General features: G+C 46.0%; 1 protein-coding gene across 1 annotated transcript in view; it reads left to right on the forward strand.

Moving 5' to 3' along the window:
* Positions 1-3,117: 3,117 nt before the first annotated feature.
* SEMA5B (semaphorin 5B) overlaps positions 3,118-16,588 on the forward strand; it is a 153,610-nt gene continuing 140,139 nt past the window's right edge. The window contains exons 1-2 of the mRNA XM_030579372.1: positions 3,118-3,154; positions 3,672-3,771. Of these exons, the coding sequence (XP_030435232.1) occupies positions 3,118-3,154; positions 3,672-3,771 (137 nt within the window). The remainder of the gene's footprint in view (positions 3,155-3,671; positions 3,772-16,588) is intronic.

Raw genomic sequence — 16,588 nt, forward strand, 5'->3', positions numbered from 1 at the left:
AGTTGGTAGAAGAGAAGAAAAACAAATAGAAATTATGGCATAAAAGTAGGATCCTTAAAAGGTTCTATGGTTATGTGCTGACCTTCCCTTCTTCCACCTTAGATAGTGTTTGACCTCCTGCATTAGACAACATGAATGCCCTGGTTCACCTGCCTGGAAAGGTGTTATTCTTACAGCTTCTGCTGCTTGGCTCAGAAGCATTTCTGCAGCTAAAGAGCTACAGGAAAAGAAGTCAGAGCTGCATTAGCGAGGACTGTCGCCAGAGGTGAAAAAGCATCACACCTCCCTGGTGCTGGCATACCTCTAAAGGTCTCGGAGGACTGCTCAGTGGGTGGAAGTGCTTGAAGATTAGTCTGGCTGAATTATTCCATACCTCACACCTTTGTATTGAATAGCAGAGTAGGGTACATGCATTCCATGTTGATATGAATGCTTATTTGCTAAGATTAAGGGCCCGATCCTGAGCAGTGCAGGAAACCCATGACTCCTACTGAAAAACCCTGAGGCAGGATCTTTAAATCCATTGCCATAAGAGGCCTGACTCAGCACTGAGTCAGAGCACCAGGCCACAGTTCAGTGCACAGTTGATCACAGTGGGTGGGGATGGCTCAGTCAGGAGCAACTCAGGCGTGGGTGGGAGACATGAGAATATCCTGGGGAATGTGGAAGCTTGGAAGAAAGAGTCTGTCTGGGAAAGGGCAGGCCAGGCTAAGGTGAAGAGTGTCCAGGGTGCTTCTCAAGGTTTTGGTGGCTCCAGGTCTCATTTAGCCTTCATCTACCCCTCCTGATTGTTGCTGGAATGAGAAGGGGCTTGGGGTTAACCAGCAGATACCCAGCCATTCGTTTGTTATAATACCTTGCACTTCTGTAGCCCCTTCAAAGCATGCCAAGACCTGAAAGTGCTCTGCAAACAGTGCATACCCCTGTGACTCAGGGAAGCATTATTACTCCCTGTGTAAAAGCAGCAAATAGTCCCGTGGCACCTTATAGACTAACAGACGTTTTGGAGCATGAGCTTTCATGAGTGAATACCCGCTTAGTCAGATGCATATAGTGGAAATTTCCAGGGGCAGGTGTGTATATATATATATGCAAGCAAGAAGCAGGCTAGAGGTAACAAGGTCAGTTCAATCAGGGAGGATGAGGCGCTGTTCTAGCAGCTGAGGTGTGAAAACCAAGGAAGGAGAAACTGGTTTTGTAGTTGGCAAGCCATTCACAGTGTTTGTTTAATCCTGAGCTGCTGGTGTCAAATTTGCAGATGAACTGAAGCTCAGCAGTTTCTCTTTGAAGTCTGGTCGTGAAGTTTTTTGCTGCAGGATGGCCACCTTAAGATCTGCTACTGTGTGTCCAGGGAGGTTGAAGTGTTCTCCTACATGTTTTTGTATATTGCCATTCCTAATATCTGATTTGTGTCCATTTATCCTTTCCCGTAGAGACTGTCCCTGTGTAGAGGTGCAGGAACTGAGGCACAGGGACATGAAGACTGAAATTTTCAAACATGGGTTCCTAAAGTGAAGCACCTACTTAGCATAGAAATGAAATGTGTGGATTTTAAAAGCTCTAGTGGGCTGATTTTGAATCTGTTATGTCATGCAGAACATAACAGTATGATCCCAGGTGGGTAGGTAGAAAGGATCACTGCTCCATGGATTGGCATTTACATAGAAGACATTAACTTTCACTTTGAAATCTCTTACTATACTGGATCCTACTTATCTTTCTAAGCTTCCAGCTTCATCTGGCCAAAACCTGGGGGGGTTCGGTTAACAAGATATTTCAGTATTTTGGAATTTGCTTTCAAAGTGCAAATTTTAGCAGACTATTATGCAAACCGAAGACCCTGGAAAATTTGGTTTGAGAACATTGAAACGTTCCTGAAAGGGTATAGTGAAATTGACATTCTTGACAGTGTCACATATGCTATTCATTGAATCATGGTTGCTATTCCAGCCAGGGCTGTCTGCTGTAGAACTGTGGACCTTGGAACGCTGGCAGGTTTCCAATGTAACCTGCTTGTGTTTTGACTAAAGTTGTGTCAAATTTGTAATAGTTTCAGCAGAACATCTTGCTTCAATGAATACATCAGAAAATTTCTGACTAGCCCTACTGTCAGCACCGTAGGTGCCAACTCCATGGGTGCTCTGGGGCCGGAGCACCCAGAGGGAAAAGAATTGTGGGTGCTCAGCACACACCGGCAACCCCTCCAATCACTGCCTCCCCCACCCTCCCAGCACCTCCCACCTGCTGTGATCAGCTGTTCAGCCATGTAGGAGATGCTGGGGGAGGGGGTGGAGTGAGCACAGGGTTGGAGCAAGGGCGGGAAGAGGCAGGGCGGGGTGGGGCCTTGGGGAAGGGATGAAATGGAAGTGGGGCTTGGGTTGGAGCCCGGAGGTCGAGTGCCCCCCAGCAATTCACAAAGTCGGCGCGTATGGTCAGCAACTAATGGGAGCACGATTTTTGGTCTTCTGGTCATAGAAGGACTAGAGAGGTAGTGGTATAGTTCTTATTTTTGCCTCTGCTACCCTGGATGTTTGAATTTATTCAGATTAGAAATAAGGCACAAATTTTTAACATTGAGGGTGATTAACCACTGCAACAAACTAACCAGGGAATTGCTGGTTATGCCATATCTTGGTATCTTCAGATCAAGACTGGATGCCTTTCTGGAAGATATGCTTAGCCAAGCATAGGTATTGGGCTCAGTACAGTGAAATTCTATGGCCTGCGTTATACAGGACGTCAAAGTAAATGATCTGATGGTTCCTTGTGGCCTTAAATCTGTAAATGCCTTATCATTACATCCTAAGAACTGCCGTGGAACTGGGCTCTTTTTTTTTTTTTTAAATACTTTTTAAAAATTATATCACAAACATTTTCCCCTGGATCTTTCAGTAGATGTTAGTGTGTTAACTGATGTGATTCTCATGGGCCTCCTGTTGACTTCAGTAGGAGTTTTGACCATCTGAGGATGGCCAGTTCTGTTGCTTAGAATCTAATTTTTGTGTGTTTGCAATTTGAGGAAGTGCCTAGCATGGCAAATCCAAGCTAGATAAATAAGATACTTGTATCTTATAGGGCCATATTCAAGCCTGGGGAAGAATTCAGTCTGGGCACTATATGGCCCTCATCACCACAGCACCCTATGACAATACCCGTATGGATGTAGGGAAGTTGTATCCTCATTTCGCTGACGGGGAAACTCTGTTACAGGGTAGAATAAATGACTTGCCTGAGGTCACACAGGAAGTATGTGATGGAGCTAGGAATTGGTCCCAGGTCTTTTGAGTACCAGTCTAGTGTCCTATCCACTAGACCAGCCTTTCTACCCTGGATGGTGCTTCAGTGAAATTGCACCACTAACACCAGTTCTGAATTTGGCACGTGGACTTTAAAATAAACTAATAAACCAAGCCACCATGATGTCTGTTCAGAGATAATGCTGACACTCAATCTTTGGGCATCATGGATGTGAAAATAAATGCTGAGACAACCTACCATTATTATGCAGCTTTTGCAGATTCTGCTTAGAATAAACAGAAGCACTTTAAATAGATTATTTATTATCCTTCCACTGACAGATACTCGGTAGGAAAACCATTAGTGGATGTTCGGGTGAACTCTCGGTTTCTGGAGCAGTGTCATTGTTTTCTGCTTTTTCATTTTCTTTGCAGATCTGAAACCCTGGGTGTCGAATTTCACCTATCCAGGTGTACACGACTTTTCTCAGCTCGCACTGGATGCCAACAGGAATCAGCTCATTGTGGGAGCAAGGTAAAGATAATCTTGTAACTAGACCAGTGTTACTGTTAAAGCTCTTTCCCTGCAGGTTACTGGCTTCAGGGGAGATTGACCGACAGACAAAGAGAGGACTGTAATTATGTAGGGGTTTTAGAATCTCAATATAATTGTAAAGAATTGAAATCATGACTTTTTTTAAACCATCTGAAATGCAATTAAAATGAAACAGGAAGCTGCTGTCTCCCAGAGAATAGTAGTCCAGTGTAGTCCATTGCTCTGCCACTGCAGGATTGAGCCCTATGGTTTATTTATCGGTAGGTTATCTAGTCAAGTTTTCCAGTTACACCATGTTCATTATTGAAAAGGCTCCCATCTCTCTGCAATGCCATAACTGGAACAATTGTCTTTTACTTTCAACTCTTTTTCCCTGTTATTAGAGTTCAAAGTTAACATCGCTGTGCAGCGTTCCTTGCAGATGTTTTGCTTTTATTAAGTAGGAATATATTTGCACAGCCAGAAAATCTGAAACCTAAGAGTAATAGGTAACAAATCAGTGGCAGCATCTTGCAGATTGGTGTCACGTAATGAGATATGCGTGTCTGTGTTAAAAGTAATTACAGACAAAAGCGTTGCAGTGGTGAAACTGCCAGGGAAGAGGTTATTCCAAATACTGGAGCAAAGAATAAGCAGATTGGAACACTTCGTTCTTCTGCCAGAGTTATACAGATGGTGAATGGATTGGGCAGAAAAGCTTGAGTTAGCTGCTCAAAAATAAATGGGTTTTATGAAGGAGGCAACCTAAATTTCCTAATTCAATGAATGGGCAAGAGATGCATGCAGTGTTTTAGATGGCTGAGGTGAAAAGTGAGAGTGGTAAATTAAAAGTAACTGTTTGAACCTTCAGTGTCTGCATGCGATGGTCCTGCTGCCTTCTGGTCCAGAAGGCATAACCTGGGGAAAAGTATAAAGGGCTTTGTGGAGGATGTGTATTGCCTGTAACCGGGTCCTTTCCTCGGCCCCCTTAGCTGAAGCTCTTTGCTGTTCCAATAAAGCACTACAAGCCTCTTCTTAATGCAGCACCCGTGGCTTTTATTCACACAAAGTTCCCACCACCAGTGATACTATTTACAGAGCTTTACAGGTCTTACTGTCTCCTCTTTTACAGGGAGTCTACCCCAGCCTGGAGACTGCCCTTTCTCTGGCCAATTCCCCTCTTCTCTGTCTGTCAGCCAGCCTTTATGGCCCTTCAACCTGCAGGCCCACAGGTGCAGCCAGTTCCAGAGGCCAGGCACCAGACTTCTCCCCAGCCCCAATCTATTTTCCCTGATTGGGGCTGGCTGAGCAGGGGCTAATTAGGTGCCCTTGCAGCAGCACCCTGCTACACTGCCCTACCAACTATGTGACAGAGCCATTTGAGACGTGCTAGCTCCGAGTTATCTCATTACCTGTTGGGCAGTGGCAGGTGCAGCTGGGGAGAGTTGATTGTAAAGACCCAACTCAGACTACAGCCAACATTTGCACTGTACAAGAACTTGCTGACTAGAAGAGAATAAAAGCTTTAAAAGGGGGATAGTTGAGACCCTGTGAGACAATCTGCATGGCTACAAATTGAAGTGAAGCAGCTTGGCCGAAAGAAGGATGGTGCCCAGACAAATGGAGACACAAGAATGACTGAGAAACCCAAAGGAAAACCTATAACTTCCCTGAGAAGGAAGCTGCAGGGAATGTCGCTCTGGGGAGAGAGCCTGCTGGAACTGTGGATAGTGAGAAGCATCTATAAGGAGACTGTCCTTTTGCAGCAAGTTGAGGTGCTCCTATGGAAAAGAAGCCAGAAAGCATCATGACAAGAAGTCTCCATTGTTCAGCCTGCCCAGGGGACGGCCAGCTCCAGCAGGAGCTATAAAATGTCTGTCCCTCGTGGAATTCACATCTCTGAAGCGCAGAAGTTGTTTCCATAAACAGACATTACAGCGGAGGCCATTGGTGGTAAGGAAGTTACTGAGCCCCATTACAGAGCTGTATACTGGCAAGCAGAGAGGGCCTGGGTTTTGTGAGACTGTTGGCCCCTGTGATATGGTCTGATGCCCTTCGTTTGATCTAGGACTGTGCAGCTGCTAGTGATGAAGGCCTGCGTGCTTTGTAGGAGAGTGATTAAGAGCTGTACCGAATATGTCTATTAGTGTTTGGCAAAGAGGCAACTCAGGGTTTTAAGGGAAGGTATGAATTAGAAATGCTTATTCTGGATCAGGTCAAAGGAACTGCTTCTGAGTATCAAAAGGGAGAGGATATTATTAAAAAAGCCTCCTATGGCTTTGGAGGGGTCGATCACTGGTAAACAGGTGGCATGGCACCTGGGTACCCCCAATGCCAGCAAACACTGTTCACAAGGCCTTGGTTAAGTATGAACAAAAAATGATTGTGTACTAGCTAAGCTGAAGGCCTGGAGTCTGGATGGAGGCCCCAGAAGAGTTACCTAAGTTCCACATATTTCTGTAAGGTTGGGATTGCAAATAAGCTCCGAGATCCTTAGCCTGCAGATCTGGCACCCTGAGTTGATTTGAAACTCTCTGGAGAGCCCTAGAGCCTGGTAGCTTAGTACCTCAGATAGCAGCCTCTGAGAAGACTTTTGGCTGAAAATAGGCTTTTATCTGCATAGCTGGCAGAAAGTTCCAAATATGTCAAACTTGTAAAACTGGTGCCACTTGGGAAACATCACTTCCAGCCTCGGGGCATCTTCAGTTGTATCCAGAGTGTGGCTGCATTGAACTATAAAATGAACAAGTGCTACCATCTGTGACAAAGTTCCTTCTCTACCTTGGTGGGTCCTGCGCTTATTTAGCAGATTTGCTCACCTCAGTGATCCTCCCCACAGTCTGGGTCAACTTCTCCTGTTCCTGATCAGGAGCTGGGAGGTTTGGGGGGAACCCGGGCCCGCCCTCTACTCCGGGTTCCAGCCTAGGGCCCTGTGGATTGCAGCTGTCTATAGTGCCTCCTGTAACAGCTGCATGACAGTTACAACTCCCTGGGCTACTTCCCCATGGCCTCCTCCAAACACTTTCTTTATCCTCACCACAGGACCTTTCTCCTGGTGTCTGATAACACTTGTACTCCTTAATCCTCCAGCAGCACACCCTTTCACTCTCAGCTCCTTGTGCCTCTTGCTCCCAGCTCCTCACACGCACTTCCTCTCCTCTGGCTCCCCCTCCCCTGACTGTGAGAACTCCTTTTAAAACCCAGGTGCCCTGATTAACATGCCTTGATTGGCTGCAGGTGTTCTAATCACCCCGTCTGCCTTAATTGGTTCTAGCAGGTTCCTGATTACTCTAGTGTAGCCCCTGCTCTGGTCACTCAGGGAACAGAAAACTACTCATCCAGTGACCAGTATATTTGTCCTCTACCAGACTCCTGTACCCCACTGGCCTGGGTCTGTCACACATCTGAGGGTGCTAAAGGAGTTAGCAGCTGTGATTGCCCATTGGCCATTATCTTTGAAAACTCATAGCGATAGGGGAGGTCTCGGGTGACTGGAAAAAGGCTAATGTAGTGCCCATCTTTTAAAAAGGGAAGGAGAAGGATCTGGGGAACTACAGGCCAGTCAGCCTCACCTCAGTCCCTGGAAAAATCATGGAGCAGGTCCTCAAAGAATCAATTCTGAAGCACTTAGGGGAGAGAAAAGTGATCAGGAACAGTCAGCATGGATTCACCAAGGGCAAGTCATGCCTGACTAACCTAATTGCCTTCTATGAGGAGATAAGTGGCTCTCTGGATGAGGGGAAAGCATGGACATGTTTTCCTTGACTTTAGCAAAGCTTTTGATACTGTCTCCCACAGTATTCTTGCCGGCAAGTTAAAGAAGTATGGGCTGGATCAGGGGTCCCCAACATGGTGCCCACGGGTGCCATGGACCCTGCGGAGGCACCCGCGTCCTGACCGGAAGTGGAGCATCTGCTGAAATGCCGCTGAATTTCTGCAGCATTTTGGCGGTGATGTCTCTCGATGACGTCGCTTGTCGGCAGCAAGTGATGTCATTGAGAGGCATCGCCGCCGAAACGCCACAGAAATTCGGTGGCGATGCCTCTCGATGACGCCACTTGCCGCCAACATGTGGCGTCATCGAGAGGCGTTGCCACCAAAACACTGCAGAAATTCGGTGGCGAAGCCTCTCAATGATGCCACTTACCGCTGACAAGCGACGTCATCGAGAGGCGTCACCGCCGAAATGCCGCAGAATTTCAGCGGCATTTCGGCAGATGCTCCACAGTCTTTCATCTGGTGCCCGCCAGACGAAAAGGTTGGGGACCACTGGGCTGGATGAATGAACTGTAAGGTGGATAGAAAGCTGGCTAGATCGTCAGGCTCAATGGGTAGTGATCAATGGCTCCATGTCTAGTTGGCAGCTGGTATCAAGCGGAGTGCCCCAAGGGTCGGGCCTGGGGCCGGTTTTGTTCAATATCTTCGTTAATGATCTGGAAGATGGCGTGGACTGCACCCTCGGCAAGTTTGCAGATGGCACTAAACTGGGAGAAGTGGTAGATAGGCTGGAGGTAGGGAGGATACAGGGAGACCTAGACAAATTAGAGGATTGGGCCAAAAGAAACCTGATGAGGTTCAGCGAGGACAAGTGCAGAGTCCTGCACTTAGGAAGGAAGAATCCCGTGCACTGCTACAGACTAGGGATGGAGTGGCTTGGCAGCAGTTCTGCAGAAAAGGACCTAGAGGTTACGGTGGACGAGAAGCTGGATATGAATCAACAGTGTGCCCTTGTTGTCAAGAAGGCTAACGGCATTTTGGGCTGTATAAGTAGGGGCATTGCCAGCAGATCGAGAGACATGATAATTCCCCTCTATTCGGCATTGGGGAGGCCTCATCTGGAGTATTGTGTCCATTTTGGGGCCCCACACTACAAAAAGGATGTGGAAAAATTGGAAAGAGCCCAGCAGAGGGCAGCAAAAATGATTAGGAGGCTGGATGATTTAGGAGAAGAGGCTGAGGGAACTGGGATTGTTTAGTCTGCAGAAGAGGAGAATGAGGAGGGATTTGATAGCTGCTTTCAACTACCTGAAAGGGGGTTCCAAATAGGATGAATCTAGACTGTTCTCAGTGGTAGCAGATGACAGAACAAGGAGTAATGATCTCAAGTTGCAGTGGGGGAGGTTTAGTTTGGATATTAGGAAAAACTTTTTCACTAGGAGGATGATGAAGCACTGGAATGGGTTACATAGGGAGGTGGTGGAATCTCCTTCCTTAGAGGTTTTTAAGGTCAGGCTTGATGAAACCCTGGCTGGGATGATTTAGTTGGGGATTGGTCCTGCTTTGAGCAGGGGGTTGGACTAGATGACCTTCTGAGGTCCCTTCCAACCCTGATATTCTATGATTCTATACCAGATTATGTTGCATGGGCAGAAATTCATTGCAAACCAGGAAGCTGGGACTGTGGCAAAGTCCTGGTTTGGGAGTTTATATTCATGTTTGTCATACCTAGGGAGATACAGAATGTCAGATCATAAGTATGGGAGTCTGTCTAAGCTACTCCCTATTGCCATAGTACCTGGGTACCTCACGATCTCTTATCCTCGCAGTCCCGTTCTGAGGTAGGGGGGATGCTATTATCCCATTTTTTAGATGAAGAATTGATGCACAGAGAGACTGAGTTACTTGTCCAAGTGCACAGAGGAAGTCTGTGACAGAGCACAGTCTTGAACCAAATCTTCAGAGTTCTAATCTCGTATTTTAACCACTGGACCATCCTTGTCAAGAGATGCCGAGCAGCCAAGATCTCACTGACTTCAACTGGAGTTGTGGGTGCTCGGCAGCTCTGAAAATCAGGTAGTGTGTGCCCACATAGAAATTAAAACACAAATGCTTCGTTATCGCCCACAATCTGATGAATAAGTTGAGAGGTTGAATAGCACGTTGACTATCAAGTTAGCAATAGGTACAAGATGTGCCGTCCTTAGTTCACCTCTGAATCTGATCCAGTATTTCTCTGAGAGAGTGACTGAGATGAGTTTCTGCCATTTGTTATGATGGCCTCCTGCTGGCTTTGCCCCCTACCAAGTCATCTGTGGCTGAGAAATTACTTTGCCAGTTGAAGTATTCTTGGGAATGTGATCAAGCAAAGAGCATGAGAGTGTGTCTGATTATATTTCCTGTAGGAGGGTATCTGAAATCTGTTGCAGAAGCTGGAAGGAAACTCAGAAAAGCAAATAACCTCCACTCTTAACACGTTAAGTTTATTGAGGAACAAAAGAAATGATCTGATTTAAAAGCCGCATCCCAGTGTCAGAAAATAAACTAGTCTGGTAATGTGTGAAAGAAGGACCCTCCTTCAAAATTTACAGAGAAAATCAAAAGGCCATTGAAATTTTTTAAAGAAACTGCCTGATCTTCTGTATGAGAGAGAACATGGCAAAGTGTGAGAATTGTATGAGTAGACATCACTGCCGGTTAAAACCTTAATTAGGGGTGCATGGAGTTTCTTTACACAGGGAACAAACGTGATTTAAAGTGGCAGGCTTTAATCGATAGAGCTTTACGTGAGTTGATCCTCAGGTAGTTCAGAGGTAGACTTACCTCTCATATTAAAGAGATAAGGTAGCTGAGGTAATATCTTTTCTTGCACCAACTTCTGTTGGTGAAAGACGCAAGCTTTTGAGATACATGAGCTTACCTCTTATATGGTATTTTGCTAGCTGGAATTTGCTCAGGCACTTCAGATAGCAGCTCCCAGGTTACATGTGAAGGGGCTAGAGACCTTCCAAGAGAGAGGTCCCAAGAGTCTGAATTTGCCGACTTCACATCATGCTCCAAGTCTTAGCAGTCTCTCCGGCTATCTGTTGAGGAGAAGGAGACAGAAAACTTTTTTTAATTTTAATTTGTGGCTTCTGGGATCTTTGAAGTCTGGCCCAGTTTGCTCAGTGTATAATTTTCATGTGTGTAAAGTTTTTGTACATTTACCTAGCATTCAGCATGGACATTTTGATTACCTCAGAATAAATAGGACATAGAATCAAGCGAACAGATTTAGGTTGCTGGTGCTAGCCAGTGCACACAAGCAGTTGCTGCTGTAATTGAGCAAATAAGAGGTGGTGTTCCAGGAGCTGAAGTTGTGACAATGGGCATTTTAGCCCATTTTTTCCTTTTGTTAGCAATGGAAACAAATGTTCTTTGATTATAACTTCAGGGTGACACCATCTGCATTTCTGCCAAATAGCCTGTTTAATCGGGTACCTAATCTTACAACCTCCCATCACCATGGGATCCACACGAGGGTCTCAGTTAGCTCAAGACATAGTCTCACAGACGGCACTGTGTGAAAGACCATCTCAGCACAATGTGGGTTCTGTGAAAATCATCCTAACCTCACAAATGAGGGCTAGATTGCAAATGTTCCTTACACGTTAGATGAATGTCAGTGATACCCCATCACAAAATAAATCACCCATGAGAGCACGTCCTTCTAATAGCCCATACAGGATAATTAAGTTAAAAAATTATGTTCCAGAGACTTGGGTATAAGCAAATACCAGGTCATGATGTTTTTCTGAAAGCTGTAGAGCAGTGGTTTTCAACCTGAGGGTCCACAGACTATGTCTAAGGGGTCTGCGAAAGGTGACTATGAAAATAAAGTTTCAGATCCTAGAAAAGGCATTCTGTTTTTTTGATCAAAGTATGTGAATACCCCCACCTACAGGTCAAAACCCAGAAGCCCACAGTTTTCAGTCTAAGACTTCTATGATAGGGGTCTGTGGACCCCAGGTTAAATTTTCAAAGGGGTCCTCATCTCCATTCAAAATTTGTTTGGTGTCCATGCATGAAAAAAGATTGAAAACCACTGCTCTAGAGGGTGGCCAACTGAATGATCCCTGGGAGGAAGGAGCAGCACAACAGTAGCCATTGTGCTTGTTTAAGGCAGTGTCTGACATTAATTACACTGATATTCCTTGCAGAAACTTCAGTCCAACACACGTAGGGCTGACGGAACGGCTTCCCATTGAGAAAAACATACCCCAGCAATTGGCTAACCCAGGCTTCTTTCTAATGCGCTCCTCTCAGGACCACTGTGTGGCGCTGCAGAGCAGTTTTTAACCTTGTGTTAATGGAGTTGTTACCTTTGGCTGTGGTGCAAGGTTTGTGAGGGAGCAGTTTTACATGGAGTTTGACCTAAAGTGATTCTTTCTCCATCTGCTTAAAAGTTAAAACATAAAGTTTCTGTGCAGTTCAAAGGGCATAAGGAACTCAGCAGGAGCAGAGAAAGTGGGTTGGTCAGCAGAGAACCGGCATCACCAGCCCCACATGCCTTCATTTGCATATAAAGAACATAGAGATCATCTGGAGTTTTAGGTGAAAACAGAAACCTATTTGGGCTAAGTGATGATGTTTAAGGAGGTGGGAGGTTCTATCAATAAAGATGTGAATGATGTAAACACTGAAGAGGAATTATTTAAGATGGCACAACAGCGTGTAACTAAAGTAATAGGGTGATAGTAAGAAAGACTTGCTAACAGTGAGATTCATTAGGATGTGGAATAGGCTCCCTAGAAAAGTAGTCAAAGCCCCATAGTTTGAATTTATTACAGCTTGCTTGGGCAATGCGTGGGAGAATATTGTGATCTGTCAGAGGGATGGACTAGATAACCTAATAACCAGAGCTGGTCGGGGAAAAGCGTCATGGAAGTTTTTGTGATTCTTCTCCCCCTCCCTTCTCTTTCCTCCTCCCCTCTTCCCCCCCCCCCCCCCCCCGCCAAATATGAGATTTGGCTGGTCAGGGGCCTGTGTTTTTGGAGTCAGAAGAATCTGAGATTTCACTTTCACTGCCAGTGTGAGAGACCAAATGGCCATGATGAGTGGCACAGTGACAAACATGAAGTCCTAGTGGGCTCCTTTCTTAATTGAGACAGCTGATTAATCGGAATGATATGCTGCCTACAAGACAATCCCAGCGAAGAGAACTCAACAGTAGCTCTGCCTAGATTCATCACAGAGAAACGTTGCTAAGGGAAAAGCAGTTGCTCATAGAGTAACTGCATCATATTACTGTGTGCCATTTAGTACAGTTCTCTGCTGAGCAACTATTGATTTTTAAGAAAGAGTGATGTTCCACGCAAGCTTTTCTTCAATAGAAACAAAATTACTGGCCGATGAGATTACAAGCTGCAAGGGAGATGTTGGCAGATCAACTCTTCTCCAGCATCCGTACGCTAGGCCCTGTAAATGAATCAGTAGAGTAGTGTTTGCATCACTTGATGAAGCAGGCATGTAATCAACCCCTTCTGAGTAAGAAGCCTGGAATCATCTGTCAGTGTTCTGGGCTTCTTCAGATGACAACTTCAGAGGTGTACATAGCCCTCTTAGAAGTGCAGACCACATCTGGGCTTCACTGGGGACACTGGGCCAGTCTAGCATGAGATTTGGCTGTCAGGACACCTGTGTATTAATTCTGATTCTATTGTTGCCTTGCTGCGTGCTCTTGGGCAGGTCATTAACTTTTCTGTGGCTTCTTTTCTTCCATCTGCAAAAGGGGCTGTGACACATGACTAAGTTATGTTTGCCGTGTGCTGTAGAAGTACAAAATATTCTTTAGGCCTATAGCTCCACAATGTAAGGGACTAGGGCATAGGCCGTTTGGCTTAGCAGTCATAGCTGGGCTCAGGTCCCACCAGGGACAGTCATTAAGCAGGATTTGGAGGAATCGCAAGACCCAGGTCCTGTAAGCAAGTGTCAGGATCAGAGTCAGGCCGGAGTTGGAGACCAGAGATCAGAGGCAGTACTCGGCTGGAATCAGGAAGCAAGAGTCAGGGTCAGAGTCATTCTGGAGTTGGAGACCGAAGATCAGGAGATAAAGTCTGGTGTTGCAGCAGGCCAAAATCTGTGTGGCTGCCTAAACAACTTCCTGGGTTAAATAGGACGCTTGGCCAGTCAGAGGGCCATAAAGTACCATCACGCTGAGTCTCTTGGGTGATACTTCCTACGGCGTCTACTCTCCACAGTGATCCCTGGCTGTTTCTCTGCACAGCATCCTGTTGACACCGTGGGAATATCAGCAGTCCTGGGCTCTGCAGACCCAGGTTCTAGTCCCCAGATCCTTACAGAGGTGGGCAGAGAAGTCAGGAGGTCCAGCTTCCAGCCTTGCGTTCCTAAACTATATGGCTTCTAGCAAAATTCCAAAGCGAGGTGTTAGGATTTGTCTCACACCTCAGTCTGTATCTTGTTTTTTATCTTGTCTGCTGTACCCAGGTCTGGTAACTACTGTAGCATATTATTGTAGCACCTTGGAGTCCCTTTCATGGTCCAGGACTTCACTATGCCAGGTGTTGTACAAATACAGAAAATTCCTTCCCAAAATTACACTGATATACCTGCAGTCTCTAGTTTCTCAGAGCACATGTCAGAATGCTTATAAGCCAGGGCTGGCTTTAAACTTCCCTCATCTAGGAGGATCAGTCTGTATCAGTGAGTTGGATGGCCCCAAAAGGAGAGAATGACACCTCTCTCTCTTTCCACCTCCACATTCCTCTCCCCACAAGCCATGCTTTTAATTGTGAATTAACATTATCTGCCTCTGTGTGTCCAAACTAGCCACGAGCACGGAGGTCATTCTGAAGCACAGCTGAATTACTCTGGTTTTAGGAAAGATGGTAAATACAGATGGAAACAAGATGTGAAAATGAACTACCACGTTTAAAAGTAATGGAAGCCTGACTCTCCGTTCTCTGGCACCATTTTAAAATGGTATAACACTACTGACTCTGCTCTAGCTGCTCCTGATTTATAGCAGCATAAGTGAGCTCTGGATCAGGATTTCTTTTCATTAGAAGGAAGATTTATTTTAATCAGTAGGCATCATGCTGACAGACTTGGTGACTGAAAAAAGAGAGGGCTTTGTAGAGAGCAGAGTACACCTCTGTTTGTAGACTGGTGTGCCTGAAAGTATACTGTAAAATACTTATAAACCCTCTAGAGGAGATCTCGGCTTTTGTTCTAGATCATGTTAAATGGCGTCTCATTAGAAATGTCCAGTTTCTCTTCCAGCTGCATTGCTCAGACACTTTGGAGACAACGCCACTTTGCCCTCCATACAATTCTTTCAAGGCAAGGCAGTTTTGGAGGGAGAATATAGTAACGTGTTATAAAGTTCAGCCAGGGTGTGCTTGGCCAAGTGAGGTGGCTACTCAGTAAGCAGATTTGACTGTGGAATGTTATTGGAAGGAGAATGAAGTGGATATGTTTTTTCCACTCTTTAAGATGAATCAGGACTGTTCCCTTTCTGTAACAGCTCATACTATGTGGTGGTTGGCACGAGGAGCATGTAGTCATTTTCAGGCCAGCCAATTAATAAATACTTTTATCTATAGGATTTGTACTACAGTGAAGCTCTAAGAAACCTGCAAATAAACAGGATTTAGGTTCAGATTGTGGAGAACATTCTTGTTCAGAAAAGTACTTAAGCACATGCCTAAATTCCATTGATGTGAATAGGATTTAAGCATGGGTTTATAGCTAAGCATGTGGTTAAGTGCTTTCATGAACTGGGGACTTAGAGAAGCATGATCTTACTACGAATACGTACATTGTCTTGCACAATGGGACCCCAGTCTTGGTTGAGGCTTCAGGGTGCTTCTGTAATACAAGAAATAAGAATAGGGGAATTTTTAGAAATGCATTGGAAGTTGTGAGAAATAAGGGTAGTAATAATAATAATTAGCATTCATGGTATGTTACAATATATATAGTACTATTCATCCCAAAGGGTGCCAAAGCACTTTACAAATGATAATCCCTTGAACCACCCACCAGTGAAATGCAGGCAACTCTGGAGTGAAACAGGCAACTGTTTCCCAGTATGAAGCAACCTTGCCTGGCAATTTAGGACAGGAAATGAAGGGCACAGTTTGGATGGGAAGTGAATACCATCCTGTCCTCTAAATGTATTCATACCATTGTTTGTTATAGAACTACAGGAGAAAGGTGGTCATTGGATAACTTCATTGCACCAGGCAGTTATTCTTTTGCCTGTTTGGTCTGCTCAAGGTTTGTTTATTTTTTTAAAAGTTATTGTAAAAAGGAAATAACTGAAATTTGCCAAAAAAAAGAAAACGGGCCAGGTTTGGGGGGTGGGTGGCAATGTACTAAAGAGAGGCTCAGCTCCTCACCCTGTTATGCAGAGGGGTGCCTGACCTACAGTCCTCAGGCCATACATGGCCTGCCAGAGCATTTCATAAGGCCTTGGGCAGGGCTCGGGCTGACAGCCCTAGGCACCTCTTTATTTGTGATTTGGGAGAAGGTTGTGTGTTCTTTACTGTTTTTTTTCTCCCTGTGTAATGCTCCCTCACTCACCCCGGGGAGGGAGGTCCCTGGAGGGCCGCAATAGCCTGTCTCCAGGCCTGTCTCTGTTTACCTGAGTATTGGGCTTGCCGGGGCTCAGGCAGCCAGCAAACAACACAGCCTTAAGGGGGCTGGGGCCACTTCTCTTCAGAGTGGGAGCCCCTTGCAGCGGAACGAGCGTCAGCCACCCCAGGGGAGGGGCAGGGGGACGCGGGCCCTCCCTACTCCTCCGCGTCCCAGCCCAGGGCCCTGGCAGGGGCAGAGTCAGCTGCCTCGGGGTTGGTGGGGATCCAGCTGCAACATGCCGATGCTGGGGGTCTGGGCTTTTGCAGCAAGCCCTATGGCAGCTGCCCTGGGCCACTTCCTGCCTCCCCTGGGGTGGGTACCTCCTGCGTCCAGGCATTGTCCGGCTCCTCCGAGTAAACAGCAGCAGGCACTCCAGACCAGTTGTCATCCGCGTCTGGGGCATGGACTGGGCTAGGCAAGGGATCTGCCTCGAACTGCTCCAGAACCAGCGGGACGTCCT

This window comes from Gopherus evgoodei, chromosome 11 (genome assembly GCF_007399415.2).
Source record: "Gopherus evgoodei ecotype Sinaloan lineage chromosome 11, rGopEvg1_v1.p, whole genome shotgun sequence".
Lineage (NCBI taxonomy): Eukaryota > Metazoa > Chordata > Testudines > Testudinidae > Gopherus > Gopherus evgoodei.